The 21,090-nt window shown below is 46.7% G+C and overlaps 1 protein-coding gene across 1 annotated transcript in view; it reads right to left on the bottom strand.

The window, feature by feature from the left end:
* Positions 1 to 20,618, bottom strand: part of LOC119450625 (uncharacterized) — a 68,746-nt gene extending 48,128 nt beyond the window's left edge. The window contains exon 1 of the mRNA XM_037714126.2: positions 20,513 to 20,618. Within this exon, the coding sequence (XP_037570054.1) occupies positions 20,513 to 20,618 (106 nt within the window). The remainder of the gene's footprint in view (positions 1 to 20,512) is intronic.
* Between the last annotated feature and the right edge of the window lie 472 nt (positions 20,619 to 21,090).

Below are 21,090 nucleotides of genomic sequence, written 5' to 3'. Positions count from 1 at the left end.
TACTAAATAAAACCTTTGAGCCGACAAAAAACACAAACTGTGTGTTTTAAAATACAAGGGTGGGCGGCATTGGCACTATCTTTAAATGACTTGGAGAGGTCTACACTCGCCGTTTCACTACCGCGTTCCTTAGATTTTCCATAATTTTATATGCTACGACCTAAATATCTACTTTTTGGTCCGTACACCCTGAAATCCGCCCTAAGCAAGTCTTTGCATTGCCGTCCTTTACAGCGCAATTTTTCTTCCTACATGATGGTTCATATGCCGGTCACAACTGTTCGCGTGCGAGATACGCCTAGCTGTACTAACAGGATTGGTTTTGCATTTTAGCAGCAATTAGTTGTTTTGGCGTGGTTTCCTCTTAGCGGCATGGGGCGCTGATGTCATCAGGCATTTGCTTGACTTTAGCAGTTTGCTTTTTTGTGCATCAATGTTCAACTTAAAAAACGAAATACTTATTTGAGTCAGCGCTTTAAACATCTTGGATACAGGGCTCAATGGTTGCTGTGACGTATGCGTGGAATTCTCAACCAAACGCCTCAAGCAACTACAGAAATCCGTCCTTCGTCAATACGTTCTTTGATAATATTATTCCCCTCGGGGAAAAAACAAACAGAAATGACGAATGATGCTACATTCTATGTCTTGGCTGTTCGTGTTAACGTCTTTGAAAAGCGCTTGTTGGAAAGATGGCGAACAAGCTTGTGGAAGTTTGCTTCCAAGCTGTAATCGTAGCCAGAAAAGCACGTAACGTCTCGGTCTACTCAGGAGCCCTGGCAGCGTAGTCGGGGCTGCGTTCTTCTCCCTGCTGGTGGCATGAGCGTTGTGTGCAAGCGAAGTATTCTTACTTAGGTAAGGCGTGCAAGTATTAGGATGCATGAATCTGACAGCAGCCGGCTATAAACGCTGAGCGGTAAGTTAAAATGAATCCACCAATTCAAATACGTATGATATTCTGGACGAAGCAGCAAAACACCAGCTTATTCTTAGTGTCCAAGCTTATGGTAAACAAGCTCCTTGTCTTATTGTATGGTAGCAGGTCATCATTCCTGTTCCGCCACAAGAATTATTGTTGGAAACTAATTATTAGCTTAATGAACTAAACTTGAATACACAAGTTTTTTTAATAAATGGCGAGATTTGCTATGGGTAATATGCCGGATCCTTTAGCATCCCATATAGTGCTTTTCGGCGCACATTGTTCTATATAAAAACCATTCAACGCGAATACAACCTAATCTAACTCATTTTTTCATATTCATTCTTTTTTTTCATAGTTGTCAGCAAAAAATAAAACCTTAACCGAGTACTTCCACGGAATCATTTTCTGATAAATCTGAAAGGTGCAACACCATGGGCAGTACGTATGTAAACTTTCTTCGCGTAATATAAAAGTAACTGTGAAACACCATGTAGTGTGTGTTATATACCTGCGAATGCAATCACGATGTACTAAACCGTGATGGGCATTCGAGAAAATACCAACGTCACAATTGTTGCAGTAAATTGGAACACAAGATCCGGAATAGGAATTCCTTGTAATTGGTTATTCCTTTGTACATGACGCCTTTATAAATACTTTATATTCTGTTCACAGGAAGATATTCTTACGGCAATCGGTTGATTTATGAAAATAAATATTACAGCAGTACAAGACAGGTACGGTGCGGGCAGTCGCCCATCTCACCAACCGTCTTTCGCCTTCATCTATAGCAAATCATGCTGCCCAGCAGTGTGGAATTTTTCGCGGAGAAGGCAAAGAGCACCGAGTGATTTAAGGAATCAATCGTAATATATGGAAGGCCACATGAGCGACTAGAAAATTGTCAACAGAATGCGTGATATTAGCTTGGCTACGACGCAGTTCCCGTGTTTGAATTGTGTACAAAATTGCGAACGGGATAGAGCACATGGCCATAGAATTGCAGAATAATCCTTGTCGCTTGTCCGGTATTGATTCAGTGCTGCATATGAGAGACCAGGGCAACATAGAACCCTAGCTTTTGGGCAAACTAAAAAAATGGAGGACGCTTAAGCTTCGCCTTTCAGAGTAGAACGCGATAGCGTTATCGGGACCCGTTCGCATCGCGTCGTTCGCATCCGGCAAGTAGGCTTCATTAACTGCAACACAGAACGTGGGAAAGCCAGCTTACAAAGACCAAGGTTACACCAATCCCCTTAAAGTCAGCTTCACTTTTTAACAGGAATGCATTGCTAAGAAGACTTTTTTCCAGGGGCTATAAAAGTCGTGTTATATTAAAATGTGAAGGCACTAGAATCTTTTTTCATTAATGTATTAATTGCTTGCTATTGCCCCGACGAGCGCTCGTCCAGAGCGCATTTGCCAGGCCAAGTCCCAATTTTACCTGCCGAGTATGCCAGTGCCACCTGGATAAGATTTTCGCAAGTAGGCTGCCCTAGTGTGCCGGTGTTGCTATGGTAGAAATGCAGGCAAAAGAGGTTTGTGTTTGAGTTTCCTCGTAACAAAATTATGTTTTCTCGTACATTCAAATAACAGTCCGATGCCACCATGTCTGTAGGTTGTGCTTAAGTTGTGCTTTACCATTTTTGTGACGGATTTCACTGTGCAAAATTCAATTTTGTTCACTAACACCTTGCACCTCGACGAAGGGCTGGCGCGGTCGGGGTGGTTGCGGATGATTTTTTCCACCACGGACAGCGACATCGCACGCCAACGCCGACGCCGGATTTTCTGCGACACGGGGCCCTTAATGCTATCGCGTTCACACGGTGGTGTTGCGGACACTACCACTCTATTCGCTAGAAGACAGTGACTTCTTACTCATGCGCGAAATGTCTTTAATATACAGGAAAGAAGAAGGGGAACCGATAGGCCTAATATACAGCTGTTTTATTTTACCTGCACAAATTTAAAAAAAATTGCCTGTGACAGATAGCACAATTAGAATCCTTGATCAAAACTACCCGATGAGGCGGCCATTACTTCCAAGAGAAATCAAAACGCTCAATTGAATAATTACCCTAATTACGCCATTTAACAGTTTCATTAATTATTTTACGACGCATCTTTTAATCTACGAATTATAGCCGCTGAGTTCACAAGGCGTATCCACTTGGAACAAATTCTCAGGACTGAACCAGTTTCGAGATAATAATTTTGAAAGTGTCCGATGAAATGCATGGGCGTTCCAGTTAACTTTTTCAAGAAAGTGTGAAGGCCTTTATCGTGTTCTCGAATGCACATCTCTTGTGAACTATGTAGTAGAACTAGTTGAGCCATCTTCAGACATGGGCCACCGTGGACGACACATTGTTCATGTCGACCGTCTAAAGCCTTGCTACGACCCGATCATCATTACAAGCTGTTAAATCACGGGACGGCTCCCTTATCGCTTCCGGGGGCGATTGTATCAACCAGAGACGCTAGTGGGTTCAGCGCTACTGGATCAAAACGCCAGTGGGTCGAGTGCGCTTGCTTGGCAACGGCTCTCGTGCTTGGAAGCTGTGACTGCACTGACTGCTGACATTGCCCTGCTCCGAACTCTGCCTAATAAACACCTTTATATATATATATATATATATATATATATATATTGTGAGACGACGCCCGGGACGGAGGCAGAGCTCTTGCGTTTTTCACAGAGCCCTGGCACTCGAACAGGTATCCACAGGAGCACTTCGTCGCCTGGGCGGAACGAAATGACACGACGCCTTGCATCACATCGGAGTTTCCTCTTGTCCTGAATGGCCGCGGTGTGGGCGCGCGCAATTTCGCGGTAGTGGGCGACGCGGGCGGCGAACTCCTCTGGTAGAGATGTGGATGGAACAGAAGGCGTAGAGAGAAAGGTGGTGTCCAAAACAAAAGACGGTGCACGGCCGTACACGAGGAAAAAGGGGCTGTAATTTGTTGTACTTTGAAAGGCAGTATTATATGCAAACGTGACGAAAGGGGGTATAGTGTCCCAGTTTGTGTGGTCGGGTTTCACATACATGGAGATCATGTCGGACAGAGTTCGATGGAAACGCTCGGTAAGACCATTGGTCTGGGGATGGTACGCAGAGGTGGTCTTATGGATGGTACTTGAGGCTTGCAGGACTTCAGCAAGAACATGGGAAAGAAATGTTTTGCCACGGTAACTTAGAAGAACACGAGGCGCACCGTGGCGCAAGATAATGGCTTGCAGGACAAACTCGGCGACCCCAGAGGCTGCACCAAAAGGAAGAGCTGCCGTCTCAGCGTATCGAGTGAGATGGTCCACGGCGGTGACAATCCAGTGGTGACCCGCGGGTGTAAGCGGAAGGGGTCCGTATAAGTTGATGCCCACGAATTCAAAGGGAGCGGATGGGCACGGCAATGGTTATAAAGGGCCGGCGGGAAGAGAGGTCGAACGTTTTCGGTGTTGGCATGACGCACAGGAACTGACGTACTTGGCAACACTAGTAGACAGGCCAGGCCAGAAACAGCGAGTCTTAAAGCGCTCGTAGGTTTTATGAAATCCTAAGTGGCCAGCCGTTGCGTCGTCGTGAAAAGCTTGTAAAACTTGCAGTCGAAGTGAGCGAGCGACGACTGGGACCCTATCGGTGACCGGTAGGGTGGTAAACTTGCCGCAATAATGAGCCATCGTGAAGTTTAAACCATGCCAGTTGTCGTTTTAAGCGGCTGTTGGGAGGGCGGGATAAGCCAGTGAGCCGGTAGATAATTGTGCGGCAAAATGTATCTGCACGTTGGAGGGTGGCGAGGTCTTCTGAGCACAGAATGTCAACCGAAGTCACAAACCGTACCGCGGCCATGGTTGTGGTCGGTTGGCTGGGCGGTGCCGAACGGAGGGAACGTGAGACATGGGCATTTGGCGACAGCGGGCAACGAGATAAAGCGTCAGCATCTTGATGTTGCCTGCCAGACCTATATGTGACAGAGTAGTCGTACTCCTGCAAACGCAGAACCCAACGGCCGAGGCGTCCCGACAAATTCTTCAGGGAGGACAACCAACACAGAGCATGGTGGTCAGTCACAATTGTGAATTGGCGGCCATATAAATAGGGGCGAAACTGTTGTACGGACCCTACGATGGCGAGGCATTGTTGTTCGGTGATAGTATAGTTTCGCTCAGCAGGAGAAAGAGTACGACTCGCGTAGGCCACGACTTGCTCTTCCAGGCGCGGATCCAGGGGCGATGTCCCGATGTCCTGACTCCCCCCCCCCCCCCTTCAGATTTCTGCATCGCCCCCTCGCTGACAGGGGGATGGCCCTGTCGCAAAAAGAAAGAAATATGGCCACCAGCATTCTTCAAAAGTATTTTTCGCGAGTACCAGTGGTAGCAGCCATGTAGAAGAAAAGCTAGCTCACTCACAAGCTTAGTTGTATTCCTTAGGGGTGTGTGTTGTCGCGGCGTTGCCGTAGTTAATATTCTCATGAACACCTTGGACCTCCTGGCGCCGGCCGTGCCTTACTTGTCCCGTCGGTGGCATCGAATGAACGAGGGAACGTCCATTTTGCCAAACACGCCGATGTGCGCGCGAGCTCTTTCGCGCCTGATTAACTTAGTTCCCCCTCGGGGTGTCATCGGTTGCCTCATTCGCTGTCATCGGTTCCGCGACTAACCTGCTTAATGAAAGAGATCTCTCGCTGAAGTGTTCATGTATAAATAATAACAACTAACAGCTAAACTAAGAACTATGCATAGGCAACTTTTTTTAACAGTAGCACTCATTGTGATCACAGTTACACGTTGACAATATCCAGTACGAGTACAGTACCATTCGTACGCTACAAGTTTTTCATTGTAACTTCCTAGTTTTATTGTCGTACATTAAACATGGGAGGCTCAAATCCGCCGGATCCGTTTATCTGAGTGGGCGCACTCGTTTATCTGAGTGGGCGCACTCGTTTATCTGAGTGGGCGCTGCGAAGGGGGGGAGCGTGACGTCTGCGGCCAACGCCAGCGCGCGGGTCTAGGATGGCATCGCGTGGTTAGAGAAAGGGGAGTAGATGCGCGCCTTGTGTAAAAGGATGACGTCGAGTGGAAAACAAAACATGATGACGCTGGCTCGCGCTCTCGGCTAACACGCCACATCGTTCTTCTTGTAGGTGGCCTCGTGAGTCTTCATACGCGGTGATTCGCATATCGTAAACACCCAGCGTAGTGGTTGCCGCGTTGGAGCGGGGCGTTACGCCCGTATTCAAGAACGTTCCTCTAGTCAACACAACACCTCGACTCAAGAGGAAAGATAGCAACGCCATCCCTCCAAAGAAGTGGTCACTGAGCTTCATGATCATTCACGGTAATTCTTTAGAATTGTCGCGTCTTTATCAGTCGAGAGGCGGCACTGTGCTCAACAGGGTGGAGTGGAGGAAGAGCTTCGAGTCGAGGGCTGTTTGAGAATACGGGAGTTAGTACTCCAAAGCAAACGAAGGTGTTTCAGCCGAAAACAAAGAATCTTCTTAAGGAAATCAAGGTGTCCCAACAGAACTCCAAAGACGGACGCGTGCTTACGCATTTATAACGAACCTGCAACAGATCATCCCAAATTTTACTTTAAGAAACAATACCGGCCAGATATACCGCGTGTTCAAAATAAAGCTTTATGGTTTTCTTAAAATTAGGCACTGGGAGGTACGTGAAGACCACCTGCTCAAATAAGTCATGTGGCCAGGGGGACACAAAGTGAGATGATAATTATCGCTGTTAGCAGCCGAATTAACTAAAATTGAATAATTAACTTTTTATTGACTGCAGTAAGTGTGTATGTTTGTATTCAAAAGTTAGAAGCAGTCGCGTTTCTACAGTTTCACTTTGAAGAATTATTCTAGCATGTCTGTGCTCCGAGATATCCAACTTAAAATTTTAATTGTTGTTCGCCTGATTACGCATGCAACTTGCAAGAGAGTAGGGATCAGCGCAAAGCTCCTCCCTGATGTGACGCGGCTGTTGCGTGCGCCGTTTAGTCCGACAACGGGGCGGAGGCATTGGACAAAGATAACTGTCCCCCTTCCCCTCACGGCTGGTGAAATGAAAAAAAAAATCGAAGAACCCGTAACCGCTGTCATAACACGCGACCACGCAGCCTGTAAAGATGGCGGCAGCTGCCATGCCGAGATAATGGCGCGAGCTGAGAAGCCGGAGGGCAGTGCGTGTGCGTAATGGTGACTAGACGACCGGGCACGGTCCTTACCTGGGCTACGCAAATATAGTGACTGCTGATTTCCAAGTATTGTAAGTTTTATTGAAATCAAGAGAAACAACTGCACCATCAACAGCAGAAACTTTTTAGCTATGCTAACGAATATTTCATACTGCCGCTTTAAGTTTGGTGTTGTCATGCACAAATCTCATGACAGCACTTCACCCATCAAGATGTCAATGCCCTAAAGATGTTCAAAATGCCTCCCTTCCACAGCAACGCAAAGCATAAACCGCTCTCGCGTCGACTCGATAACTCTGCGCAGTACAATTGAATGCAGTCGGATGTCTCGGAGCACGGACACGCTAGAATAATTCTTCCGACTGATACTGTGTAGAAACACGACTGCCTCTAAGTTTTCAATACAAACATACGCACTTACTGCAGTCGACAAAAGTTATTGTTCAATTTTAGTTAATTAGGCTGCTCACAGCGATAACTATCATCTCACTTTGTGACCCTCTGGCCACATAGCTTATTTGTACAGGTGGTATTCGCGTGCCTCCCAGTGCCAAATTTTAAGAAAACCATAAAGCTTAGTTTTGAACACCCTGTATACAGCCGCCAAGCACATGGCTGTATTAGGTAATGCCCATTTCCTATATGTCGGAGAAACCGATACCTGGCTTCGCTACAGGTCTTCTTCCTCTTTCTGGGGTTTTACGTGCCAAAACCAGTTCTGATTATGAGACACGCCGTAGTGGAAGGCTCCTTATTAATTTTGACCACCTTGGTTTCTTTGGCATGCATTACAGCGCAAGCACACGGGCGTTTTTGACGTTTTTTTTTTTTGTTGTTCAGCGGAAATCCGCTAGGTGGAGATAAGTAATTAAAGTTTTCTTTAACGTTTACAGTTTTCCTTTAACGGAGGTTTTTGCATTTCGCCTCCATCGAAATGCAGCCGCCGGGGCCGGGATTTGATCCCACGATCTCGTGCTCAGCAGCGCAACGCCTTAGCTGACTGAGCCACTACGGCGGGCTACAGGTGTCGCTCTAGCCGTATAAAACGCGGGTTTATCGTGAGCAGAAGCGGTGAATTTCGGTAAATAAGATAGGCTACTATCATCATTATCATCATTGACAAAAGCTGACCCCCTCCTCAGAAAAAACCTGGATCCGCCCCTGCTCTTCATACGCGTGGTTCCGCTGCAACAGAACAGCGCCTATTCCATGCCCACTTGCGTCAGTGTGGAGGATAGTAGAGGCTGTGGGATCAAAGTGACGAAGCACACCTGATGTGTGGCATCGCTTGAGGGTCTGAAAGGCGGCTTCACATTCATCGATCCAGCTAAAGGGTGTGGTCGTGGTCAGGTGTTTATGAAGAGGAGCTGCGATAGTGGCGAAGCCACGGACAAAGCGGCGGAAGTATGACGCTAATCCGAGAAAGCTGCGAAGGTCTTTAGGTGTGGTTGGTGTTGGGAAATGCTGTACAGCAGCGACCTTGTCGGGATCTGGCTCAATGCCGTGCTTGCTGACCACGTGACCTCATACTTTCATGCTGCGGCTCGCAAATCGACACTTCTTAGTATTGAGCTGAAGGTCGGCCATGGCTAGACCTGTGAGAACGTCGTCTAAACGTTCTAGGTGCTGGGAGAAGCTGGGCGAAAAGATGACAATGTCGTCCATGTAACATAGGCAGGTTTTCCATTTGAGGCTGCGTAGTACGGTATCGATCTTTCGTTCAAATGTGGCTGGCGCATTGCACAGACCAAAAGGCATTACGTTGAATTCGAAAAGGCCATCAGGTGTTGCAAACGCCGTCTTCTCCTTGTCGGGCTCATGCATCGGGATCTGCCAATATCCAGAACGCAAGTCGAGGCTCGAAAAGTATTCGGCACCTTGTAAGGTATCCAAAGCATCGTCAATACGGGGCATAGGATATACATCCTTACGGGTAATTTTGCTTAGTGCCCTATAATCGACGAAAAAGCGTACCGAACCGTCCTTGTGTTTATCTAGGACAACAGGAGACGACCAAGGGCTTGCTCAAGGCCTTATAACGTTCCGTGCGAGCATGTCGTTGACTTGGTCTTCTGTAACTTTCCGTTCAGCAGACGATGACGCGGCATCCGTCGGTTTCGATGTGATGAGCGGCTACGGTTGTTTTACCCAAGCCATCCGAACACACGTCAGAGCAAGGTTGGTGTTTCCTTAAGGTGGTCAGCAAGGCATCAGTTTGAGTTGGGCTCAGATCTGAACTCACAGTGGCCCTGAAAGCACTGGGTGAACCGTCCGTGGCGTACACTCGGCGAAGGAGGAAACAGGCGAAGAATTGACGACACATACTGGTGCTGCGTCGATAAGCATGACAACAATGGACCCCTCCGGCAGCAGAAGTGGCTCTGATGTTGTGTTGTAGGCGGTCAGATTGGCGCAGCCGCGTGAGAAACGCACTAGACAAGAAGCGATGGCGAGTCCCCGAAAAATGCAGCGCTGAGAATGGGAAACCACTGCGTCGCCGTCGATATTTTGTCGCTAGATCTAATGGTGAGAATACGGGCTTGGCCGGCTGGAAGAACAAAATCTGCCGCTGTGACAAGGTGGGGCGGTGACGAATCGGCAGCGTCAGAGAGCTCGGTGTCCGTAATGTGTATAAGTGGTTGTCCGCACGAAATGACAGCAGATGCAGCTGACAAGAAATCCCAGCCTAAGATTATCGGATGAGCGCACGACGAAAGCACAGTAAACTGTATATGATGGCGAGTTTCGTCGATGAGGACACGAGCAGTACACTGTCCGGTAGGGTAAATAGGACTGTCATTAGCGCCACACAAGACCGGACCAACATGCGGAGTTTGCACTTTTCGTAGACGGAAGCATAGGTCGCGATGAATAACAGAGATGGCGGCGCCAGTGTCAATAAGAGCGTCGACAGAAACACCTTCCACACAAACAGCGAGTAAATTAGTCGGGCGATCAGGAGGAATTGGGACAGTTCGCAAACAAGCAGTTTCTCCTCCAAACACTGCAGCGTCTAGTTTTCCGGATGGTTGTCGAAAGAAGGGGAGGCAGGACGCAGGGGCGATGAAGTACGGCGGAACGGAGACGGGGAACGACGACGGGGTGAGCGAGAAGACCGGGACATGTTTTGACACAGCTGAGGTGAGGGCGAGCTGACGTGACGAGGATATATAGGGTCCTGGAACGTAGGCGTCCGATATGGGCACATAGTCTCTCGCATAGGCGGAATAGCCGCACCGGCGGCAGAAACGAGAGATATGACCACGTATGACACAGTAGAAACATATACTGGGTGGGAAGGGCGCCAGGTAGAGTCGTATGGTTGCACGGGGGCCTTCGCTGCCATCGAGGCCAGGTGGTCGCAGACAGCGGTGGCAGGTGCAGACGGAACTGGGACCGCAGGCCGCAAAGCAATCTCGGCGTGAGAAGGTGCACAAACAGGCGCAGGGGACCGGGCATTTGTGACACTTGGCATGGACGCCAGTTCTTCTTTAATGATCTCGCTCAAATTGGGAGGAGGAGCGCACAAAGACGCAATGGCGGTGTTGGTCGGAGCATGGTCGTGAAGCTCCTCTCGCACAATGATGCGGATGAGCGCTCGCAATTCGTCGTTGTCGGTAAGGTGAAGCGTCGCAGGAGGCGCGCGGAAGACGAAAGGAGCAGATCGTGGCAAGTCGTTGGCAAGTCGTGATGATGTCACTAACGGAAGTGGGGTTCTGAATAACAAGGGCGTGAAAAGCAACGGAGGTGATCCCCTTCGGGATATGGCGGATACGTTCCACTTCGGGCATGTCACTCTGAGCGTGATGGCAGAGAGCCAGAACGTCTTCAATGTAAGAGGTATAGGATTCCTCGGCTCCCTGGATGCGGGTAGCGAGCTTCTGTTTCGCTACTTCGGAGCGCCCAGCAGATGTGCCAAATATCTGTCGCAGCTGCGCAGTAAATGCTGGCCAATCAGGGAAGTCGTGCTCATAGTTGAAAAACCAAGTTTGGGCGACCTGCCTCACGTAGAAGGCAACATTGCGGAGCTTGTGTGACCCGTCCCAATGGTTGCAAGTGCTCACCCTGTCGTACTGGTCAAGCCAGTCTTCCACGTCTTCTACACGAAGGCCAGAAAAAACCTGAGGGTCGCGTTGCGGTGCGGTGACGGACCAAATAGGCCCAGCTGGCGGAGCTGAGGTGGTGGCAGCAGTGGATGCGGTGGTTTGTACCATGACTGGTGTTGGCGAACACAGCCGTCGACCAGAGCGGAGCTCCAGGGGCGACCGGTAGAGCAAGAGGACGGGGATATCAACGCACGCTCCACCACTTGTGAGACGACGCCCGGGACGGAGGCAGAGCTCTTTTATTGTCACACAGCGCGAGACAGCCCACGAACATCAACTCGACAAAATGATGATGATTATGAGGATGGGTATTTACACATGAAGACGATGATGAACTGCACAGTTAGCGCTCACAATATATATATATATATATATATATATATATATATATATATATATATATATATATATATATATATATTTGTGCTCCACGGAATTTCGCGTTAGACCACACCAACTGTAATGTTTTGCTTTCATTTGTAACATACGCCTACAACCGCGCGTGCCGAGCCGTTACTAAATTCTGGCCGTTATTTTAGTTTTACGACGTCGAGCCCGTCATCAGGATTCTCTTTTAAACAACCGAGCATGCAGAGTGCCCACCTGTAACCGCGGTCGCTCAACACTCCGAGGAATGCCGACAAAACGCCGGCTCTTTGGCACACCCTGAACAGTGCCGCCAAAGACAGCGCTACAACGTGACCCAACCTGCTCACGCGCTTGCCATCGACTCCTTCGTGTGGCAGTGGGTTCCGCCTGCTGCTCCAGGCCTTTCATCTAAGCTTCTTCTCAAGTAACATGATATTTACCTGGAGGTTGCACCAACATCTCCAGTCAACTACATGGTCAAACCCGTCACGCCATCTTCAGATCTCCGTTATCGCGAGCACGGGATGGTGCATGTTGACCAGCTCAAATCGGATTGCAGTCCGCTGATCGCGTCCTCTTCTTAGGCCACCAGAATGGCTGCTCTTCAACGGTGGGAATGATACTAAGGAAGAAAATTAGAATTCTCGGAAGTCCCGTCTCCTTCGCGTGGATTGGAGCTAGTTCACCGCCTCGCGGAGCTCTTGGTGCTAGTTATGTGTTTATCGCTGCAGCTATTTAACCTTAATAAACTTCCTTAACAAGTGTAATAAATATAAAGGCATGTTTTACTCTATTATAATTTTCTCTTCTCTTATACCGCAAATTATTTCTGGCAATTTAAAATTCACTGCCACAACATTTCTTATATCTTGACAATAATGAAAAGTATACAATTGCAAAACGAGTTGCGACTTTTCATTTCCTCATTGAGTTTTCCTGACGCGGCTTATTTCTGCACTTCCACGAGCAGAACTTAACGACTAACTAGAAAACGGAATGTTCAAATAGAAGCGACAATATTGAAAGCCGTTTTTTCTATGATTACGCATTCTTCTAACGCCCTTAAAAATTAGTGTGCAATATATCACATTTTGAGATTTTATCAGGTATTGCCTGGGATATTATTGGCCTTAGTGAGGTTAGAAGAACTGGTGAGGCTTATACAGTACTGACTAACGGCCACGTCCTCTGCTACAGAGGTCTTCCAGATAAGAGAGAATTCGGGGTAGGATTTCTAGTCCATAAGGACATAGCGGGACATATTGATGAATTTACAGCATTAATGAGAGTGTAGCAGTCGTCGTAATAAGGAGGTATAGAATCAACGTAGTACAAGCCTACGCCCCAACGTCCAGCCACGGTGATGAAGAAATACAACAGTTTTATGAAGATGTTGAATTTGCTATGAGAAAGCTGCAAATTCAGTATGCTGTAGTAATGGGCGACTTCATTGCAAAAGTTGGGGAAAAGCAGGCTGGTGAGCAAGCGATTGGCAACTACGGCATCCATTCTAGGAACACTAGAGGAGAGATGTTGGTAGAATTCATGGAAAGGACTGGCTCCGAATAATGAATACCTTCTTCAGGAAGCGCAGCAACAGGAAGTGGACCTGGAAAAGTCCTAATGAAGAGTCAATGAGCGAAATATATTTCATACTCTCTGCCGATCCCAGCATAGTGCAGGATGTAGAAGTGTTATGTTGGGTAAAGTGCAGTGACCATAGGTTAGTCAGGTCTAGGATTTCTCTCAATTTGAAGAAAGAATAAAATTCGTCAAGAATAAACAGGCGAACCTAGACGCAGTAAGGGTAAAAGCAGGCCAATTCCGGCTGGTGCTCGCAAACAAATATGCAGTTTTAGAACAGGAATATGAAGACAACATAGAGGTAAAGAATGAAACCTTAACTAGGCTGATGTCAGCAGCAGCATTTGAAATGGGATGTAAGGCGCCAAGGCAACCAGTAGGTAAGCTCTCTTAAGTAACAAAGGACCCAATAAAAAAACGGCAAAACATATAACTGTCATACTCCAGAGATCAGATAGAATTCGCTGAACTATCTGAACTGATCAAGAAGAAGAAAGTAAGGGATATCCGAAATTTTAACGTGGAAAATAACGAGGAAGCAGTAAAATATGGACGTAGAAAAAACTTGGCATAGGATAAGGCAAAATGTATGCATTGAAAAATAAGCAGCGTAATATCATGAGCAATTTCGATGACATAGTAAAAGCAGCGGAAGAATTCTATACTCACCTGTACAGTGCCCAGAGCAGCCAAGCTACTTTCATTCGAAGTCGCGATGAACAGGATACAGAGGCCCCTTCTATAACTAGCGATGAAGTTAGAAGGGCCTTGACAGACATGACCAGGGGAAAAGCTGCCGGAGAAGATAGAATAACACTCGATTTAATCAAGGATGGAAATAAATCATACTTGGAAAGCTTGCGGCCCTTTACACGCAATGCCTCACGACTTCAAGTGCACCAGAAAGCTCGAAGAACGCCAAAATTATACTCATTCATAAGAAGGGAGACGTTAATGAATTGAAGAATTATAGACCCATTAGCTTACTTTCAGTATTGTATAAAATATTCACCAAAGTAATTTCGAATAGAATCAGGGCAACACTTGACTTCAGCCAACCAAGAGAAGAGGCTTGCTTCAGCAAGGGATATTCTACGATGGATCATATCCATGTCATCAATCAGGTAATAGAGAAATCTGCAGAGTACAATCAACGTCTCTATATGGCTGTCATAGATTATGAAAAAGCATTTGATTCAGCAGAGATGCCAGCAGTCTTAGAGGCACTGCGAAATCAATGAGTAGAGGAGGCATACGTGAATATCTTGGCAAATATCTACAAGGATTCCACAGCAACCTTGGTTCTCTACAAGGAAAGTAGAAAGATACCTCTCAAGAAAGGGGTCAGGCAAGGAGACGCAATCTCTCCATTTCTATTCACTGCATACTTAGAAGAAGTATTCAAGCTCTTCAACTGGGAAGGCTTTGGAGTGAGGATCAACGGCAAATATCTCAGTAACCTTCGGTTTGCAGATGACCATAAGCAAATATTTACGCCTTAGCAGAAATTGTGAGTGGTCTTCTTTTGGCAGAGCTGTTGACGGGAAAATTAGTGTGGCGTTCTCACCTGGCCATTCATTGTCATGTGACTCGTGCCTTGCTAAGTAACCTTTTAGAGTATAAGTATGAATTGCAACAATAGAAGATCTTGGGTTAAGAATACGGTCTTACCCGGTAGTTTCTCTTTAGGGTCGGGAAGGCTATTAGGGAAAGCTATAAATAATTGCCATTTACTACACTTCGAATTTTTGTTCCTCTGCGAAGCCCCATTATCCACTGATAGCTCTTTGAGTCCGATATTTCTGCAGCAACATTTTCAGCCCTGCGTGTTAGCTGCAGTTGGCTGTTTGGTGTGATATTCAGTTATGGCACCGAACACTATAATGACTGACGTGGCTTATTTTAGCAGAATCCTTTATATAGTAAATATCTGTACCTTCCACTTAAAAATGTAGCACTCAGTGAAGCATCCAGGTTATAAATTCTGGATAGCGTGTCTCATGGGTTCTCGTGAGCGTGCGCAATACTGAAGAACGCATTCTGAATAGGCTAGGAATGCGATGGTCTAACTGATGGCTGGGAATAAATTGAATACAGTAATATGGAATACGGTGAAATACGGAATAGAGCTTTTATTTAGTAAGCGAACATTTACACCAGTTCATGCAGCTGACAAAACGACTAACCTTACTCGTATATCTGTCTAATAATTTGCTATCTCAATCGATTTTACGCCTGCCGGTCAAAACTCTAAACTTTTTATTATTTTGCCTAATTACATACTTAGTCATTATTAATTAGCGAATTCGTTTAACATTATATTGAGAGCAAAAGTGTGAACAAGAAAATTGAACTCCATCATAAAAAAATTGATGATCCAGCTTTCTGTTGCTCTATAAGTGCTGCATAAATATGTTTTCTAAAGCTGGTTGAAAACCCCCGAAACGAAAATAAAAAGTCACAGGCCTGCGCAGAACATGCAGCACAGTCACAGGCCTGCGCAGAACATGCAGCACAGTCACAGCGTAAGCTGGTGGAGCGGCTCAAGAGTAGGTCCAATTTCGGCACCACGCGCAACAGGGTGTTCGCGGCAAAGTCTCTTCGCCTCGTTTTGACGAGAACAATCTGAACTGTCTGCCCGGCGTCGACGGCGAGCTGCGGCTTGTGATAGTCTCTGCACAGCAGTCTGCTTAGCCCGATCAAGCCTGGTTGTAGCCGCGCACGTAGCTTCTACGATTCGCTTCTTCAGCAGCGATTCGTACCTTGCGAGGAGACGTCATAACGTGTATCGAAGGGGTATCGAGAATACGTGGCGCACATCTCACATCCCTTGACCCGTGGCACAGTACGTTGCTGTTGTTGTTGATAATGATCATGATTGTTTATTGAAATCTTCAAAACGGGCTGGTGACAAATAGTCACCTAGCCTGCTTGAATAAACCAGGTCCAGTTACATGCAGCATGCAACTGCTATATGCAACTTACATGTCGGGAAAGCTGCGTTTGCAGGCACCTTACTAGATGGCACCACCATCCTGGCGGAGGCTCGGGCAGCTCGGGATCGCGTTGATTGCGCGCCTCGTCTGAATCGCATGTCGTCGTCTGCGCCTGCATACGCTGCGTTTGCAGGCGCCTTGCCTAAATTGCCCCACCATAATGCCTAGGGCGCGTTTAAAGGGCATTTTTCCGCTGCCTTATAGCAAGCGCTTGCTGCCTTATAGCAAGCGCTTGCTGCCTTATAGCAAGCGCTTGTGTGGCTCAACCTTTCGGTATTCGTTTCTTGCGATGCGCAGACGCAGAGGGAGTGCCGGCTGACATGATAATGCTTTTGTGTATAAACAGTATGTGGAAAACGCGCATGGATGTCAGCAATGCCCGCGTAGATGCAAGGTCGGCAAGGCAACACCTAAGTGAAAGTCTCACGTACACTCGGGATGCCATAAAGCACATGATTGAACCACCAAAGTGGATTCAGGAGCTTGACGATTTGGTGTCTGTGGTGGCCTCTTTGAAGGCCTTTCAAAGTAGCACAGTCTAGCCAAATTATGTATTAATATTCTGTAGGGCCAAGTGACCTGCTTTGTATTTGTACGGGTGTATGTATTGTTGCGAAGAAGGTAATAAAGAAAAAAAAGCTTGCATGGCCCAATTGTAAAATATGCGACTCCCGCGCACCATGGCCTGGGTTCGATGCCGACGGGGACCGGGCACTTTTTTTTCGCATTTCCGGCGATAGCGACTATGGTCCCCAGCGGCGGCGGCGGCGGAGGACACCATCGCGAACCGAAAAATATATTGGAGTGAGCCCATAACAGCTTACGCTGCAAAAAAATGTGCAGCGCGACTTTGGCTTGGGTGGTGAATCCAGCGACATCTACAAAGTCGGCGCCAAAGGCTATGTTTCCGCTGTCTGTTTTGACCACTTCATCATCATCAGCCTGTATTTATGTCCACTGCAGGACGAAAGCGTCTCCCTGCGATCTCCAATTAACCCTGTCTTGTGCTAGCGTATTTCAACTTGCGCGCCTGCAAATTTCCTAACTTCATCATCCCACATGGTTTTCTACCGTCCTCGACTGCGCTTCCCTTAGGTCTGACCACTTACAGAAGTGTGAATCAATTTATCTATATAGTACTGCTTCCCGAATCCGCAGTGCGCATTCTTTCATTGTTTCCCCCGAGGCAGCCGCTTTCATTAGCGTCACCCAGACGGCGACTGTGCCCGAGCGCCACCTTCCGTGGAAGCGTCGACCAGCGCGAAGGCCACTCTCCTGGCCCTGACAAAATGAGCGTCACGGAGAGCAAGAAACGCGCTCGACGACTTTCGTGTAAGCAGCGTGAACCCCTGGTTTCCAGAGTGCCTCGTCCTTGCTTCGAAGTTTGTGCATCAGAAGCGGAGTTCTGTGAACAGTATGACCTCTCTCATTGGCCGCACCAAGGTCATCAAATTTCCTTGTTTAGGGAACTAGGGAAGACGGCTGTTTTGTAAGCGGACATCTTTGGTGCAGTGAGGTGTCCCCTGACATGTCGTGACGTGTTGTGATGTCTGCTGAGGCGTGTAGTGAGCTCTGACCTTTAATGTGCTCCTACATGGAGTGGGTTTCCATATCTGGAGCCACCGTTTATACTGTAAATAAACCCATTTTCTCTAGCTCCTACTCCCGGACGTACTCATCCCTATTACTGAAGGATCCGCGGCCTAAACGCTACCCCGAGTCCCAACAATAGGTGCCATGCGGGGTAGTCTCGAATGCTTGAACTCTGAAGCCAGAGGCTGTCCGAAGCACTGCTTTAGGCTTCATTACAATGTTTTGGAGCGCCGCTCTTAGGCGCCCGTTCCAGGAGCGAGCATTGGTGTAACCGAGTGAACGAGCACAACGAAGGATGAAAGAGCGAACGTGCAGTGCAGGGAGGGATGAAAGACGTGATGAAGAACGCGGAGGGGGAGCATGCAGTGAAACCATAAGGCGGAAAGGGGGAAGCAGAGCATGGTGAAAGCGTTAGAAGAAAAGCGTAGTACGGCGATGATGGCGCCAGAGTAGCACGCGTCGTATGGGAGATCTGTCTGCGGCGACTGCTGTGAATCGTGCCCACACGACACCCACGAGGTGCCTCTTGCGATCTCCAGATTAGCGAGGCAGTCGCGCCACACTTCGCTCCGTTTTCAACCTGCCGCACGAGATAGATTTCCCGCGTTAGCCAATATATCGCGAAATGAAAACACGCATAGAGCTGCGCTAAAATTTTGGATTAGAGAGTATCGTTATCGCCGGTGAATTTTTTTGATGACTATTTACCATATTATCTATAAGCTGGATAGGAGATGAAAATCTGGTACTTTATATTACCTACTAAAGCATTCAAACATCTCTTGCACGAAGAACGAGTACCTGATCTTGCTAGCTATGTTTTGCTATAGAAAATTTATGTATTTAGGTTCACGTACGTCCGCAAATTGGTGCTGATATGTTGGCTGGTCATTTCTAGTACACAGTAATTATTATTCTTCCTAAAGAGTTCCAAATTTTTCGTTACGAACCTTTTCATCAGAATGCACAAGTGCATCAGTCGAACATGTCGGCATTGCTGTAAAATGCTTTTAAGAGAAACAGGTTCAGAACAAACCTGTTTTCACACAATGTTTCGCTCCTTTTAATGCGGGTGCTATTTTGAGATTTTCTTCTAAGTGGATGTCCCATCAATCATCGCTTCGAACATGTGCTCTGAAGTGACTAGTAATAAAGTGAATAAAATTAGGCTCTGTGTGCTTGAAGAAATCGCCACGGGCAAAAAGAAATGCGCTTTTTGTCAGTATGTTTCTAAATGTTCTGTATAGAAAAACCATCAGGTACGTACAGTCTCACTCAGCATGTACAACGCGCGAGCGCTTTTCCACGCATTTTGCATTGTAGCTCATAACGAGCGCGATAGTACATATGTACCTCACACTCATATCTCATCTACTGCATTGTTCTTCTTATTCAGTGCATAAACATTCACATGAGGATTCTCATTCGGGAAAGACGCTGATTATAGTAGCCCTTTGAAATCGTCCTGTTTTTATTCGATAGCAATTATATAGACACTCTAGGCACATTTCTGCTGTCGTAGTCCCCGTGATGCTTCGCATGAAGTCCAAGGGCGATAACATCGTCGCCGTGTGTCGTATGCTGTATGTGCGAGTGAAAGCGTGCAAGGTTTAGCCGACGATAATGGCTCAAGCTCGCACGCGCAAGGAAGGAAAGTTTGGAGCCACACTTATGGTGTTGATATTCGGGGGTAGCAAACCGACGTGCTAAATAATTACGGTTCCTACCATTCACTGAAACGTGAATTCGTATGTGGTTATTACATACGAATATACGACAAAATCATAGGCGAATCTTCAATGAAATCAGTAAATTTATCTCCACGCGCTGGATGGGTACGGTGACGTATTTCCGTTTATAACAAAGGTAACAATGCCTTTGAGAAATACTGGTGCTTCTGCTTAGTCTAGAGGAAGGTAAAAAATTGCAAAAATGACCAGTGATTAGAAAATAGATGCATAAGTAGTTATATTAAAATCACTTGCCGCCCGTTTTTCGGACAGCAGACTTGTTTTCGAATCCTTCTATTGCTAGTGAACCTCAACTGATTTTGTTCCTGATACTGTTACCACTGCTTTTTGACAGACCACTGCTTTTGTACGCGCAGTGGTCCGCTTCATAAGGAAGAAGTTTCACTGGCCAGTATGTGTAGATGGTGGAAGCTACAAGGAGGAATAGATGCGTTCAATACCCAGCAAATGGAATCACAAAAGCACATGTGTCACGAGTCTCGAAATAATGGAGTCAGTTGAGACTTATCCTGCGACTAAGCTTGTAGCCTACCCCAACACCATCCACGGCATGAATGATAACACCACCGCTGAAACATTAGAACACCGGATAAAGCGAACATATTTCCTTTAATGTGAATAAATTACCTCAGGTTGTTGGCTTTCGCAAGTCAACAGCACGACTTTTCAAAACTCGTTATTCTGGAGAACACAAGCAACACGAAATCTTTTATTAGCATCGACCGGAGAGTTAGCGTTCAGACTACATTGACGCTATATATTTGCACAACTACCTTAATATGATTGCTCTGTGATGGTAACTGAAGGACCTACATTGATTTGTTACAGTAAAGGAGTAAGGGCTCCAGAACAAATTTTACAGGGAACTGTGAGAACAATTTGCCGTTACCATTATGATATAAACTACGTGATTCCCACGTAGAATGTAGTGAGATTCATAACCCAATTTTTATTGCTAAAATGTTTCTGATCAAAATAATCTTACCAGGACCGGGAATTCTGTTCGCAGGTGTTGATGCAGTTACTGCAGATGCAAAGTTTGCAGGTGGGGACCCTTGTGCAGCTTGGGGGTTTGGAGCTCCTACGGACATGGGGCGTCAAAATTTATACACGGCAGCAATGCAGCTTTGGCGCATTCACAAAATATGGAAAGTGCGATTCTGCTGCAGTCGTCAGGTTACGTTTAGCACAAGAGCGGTCTAAAGTGGCACAAATGTGTTGGCATCCTATTCACATTTGTCACATTACAAAACTTAAACAAGTAACATAGTGTGAGAACGAGCGCAGAACTTAGACGTATTTCTAAGAGGCAACCACTTCTTTCTTCCTACGGCAATGTTGCTCTTTATGGTGAAATTTTTACTTCTCTTCATAGCGAGAAAGTTTAGGTTGGTCACGTCGTCTGTATAAGCATTTCTTAATTTTCACCTGAAAGAGTGCATTGCTATTATGAAAACAAATGCCAAACACTGCGCTTTATTATTTGGCGGCATCACGTTGGTGTCATTCCACACAATTATAGGATCAGGATTTCAATAAAATTGTAGTAGTCGGGCAATATGA

The sequence above is a fragment of the Dermacentor silvarum genome, chromosome 4 (assembly GCF_013339745.2).
Source record: "Dermacentor silvarum isolate Dsil-2018 chromosome 4, BIME_Dsil_1.4, whole genome shotgun sequence".
In the NCBI taxonomy this organism is placed as follows: domain Eukaryota; kingdom Metazoa; phylum Arthropoda; class Arachnida; order Ixodida; family Ixodidae; genus Dermacentor; species Dermacentor silvarum.
This window is presented reverse-complemented; position numbering and strand designations above follow the sequence as displayed.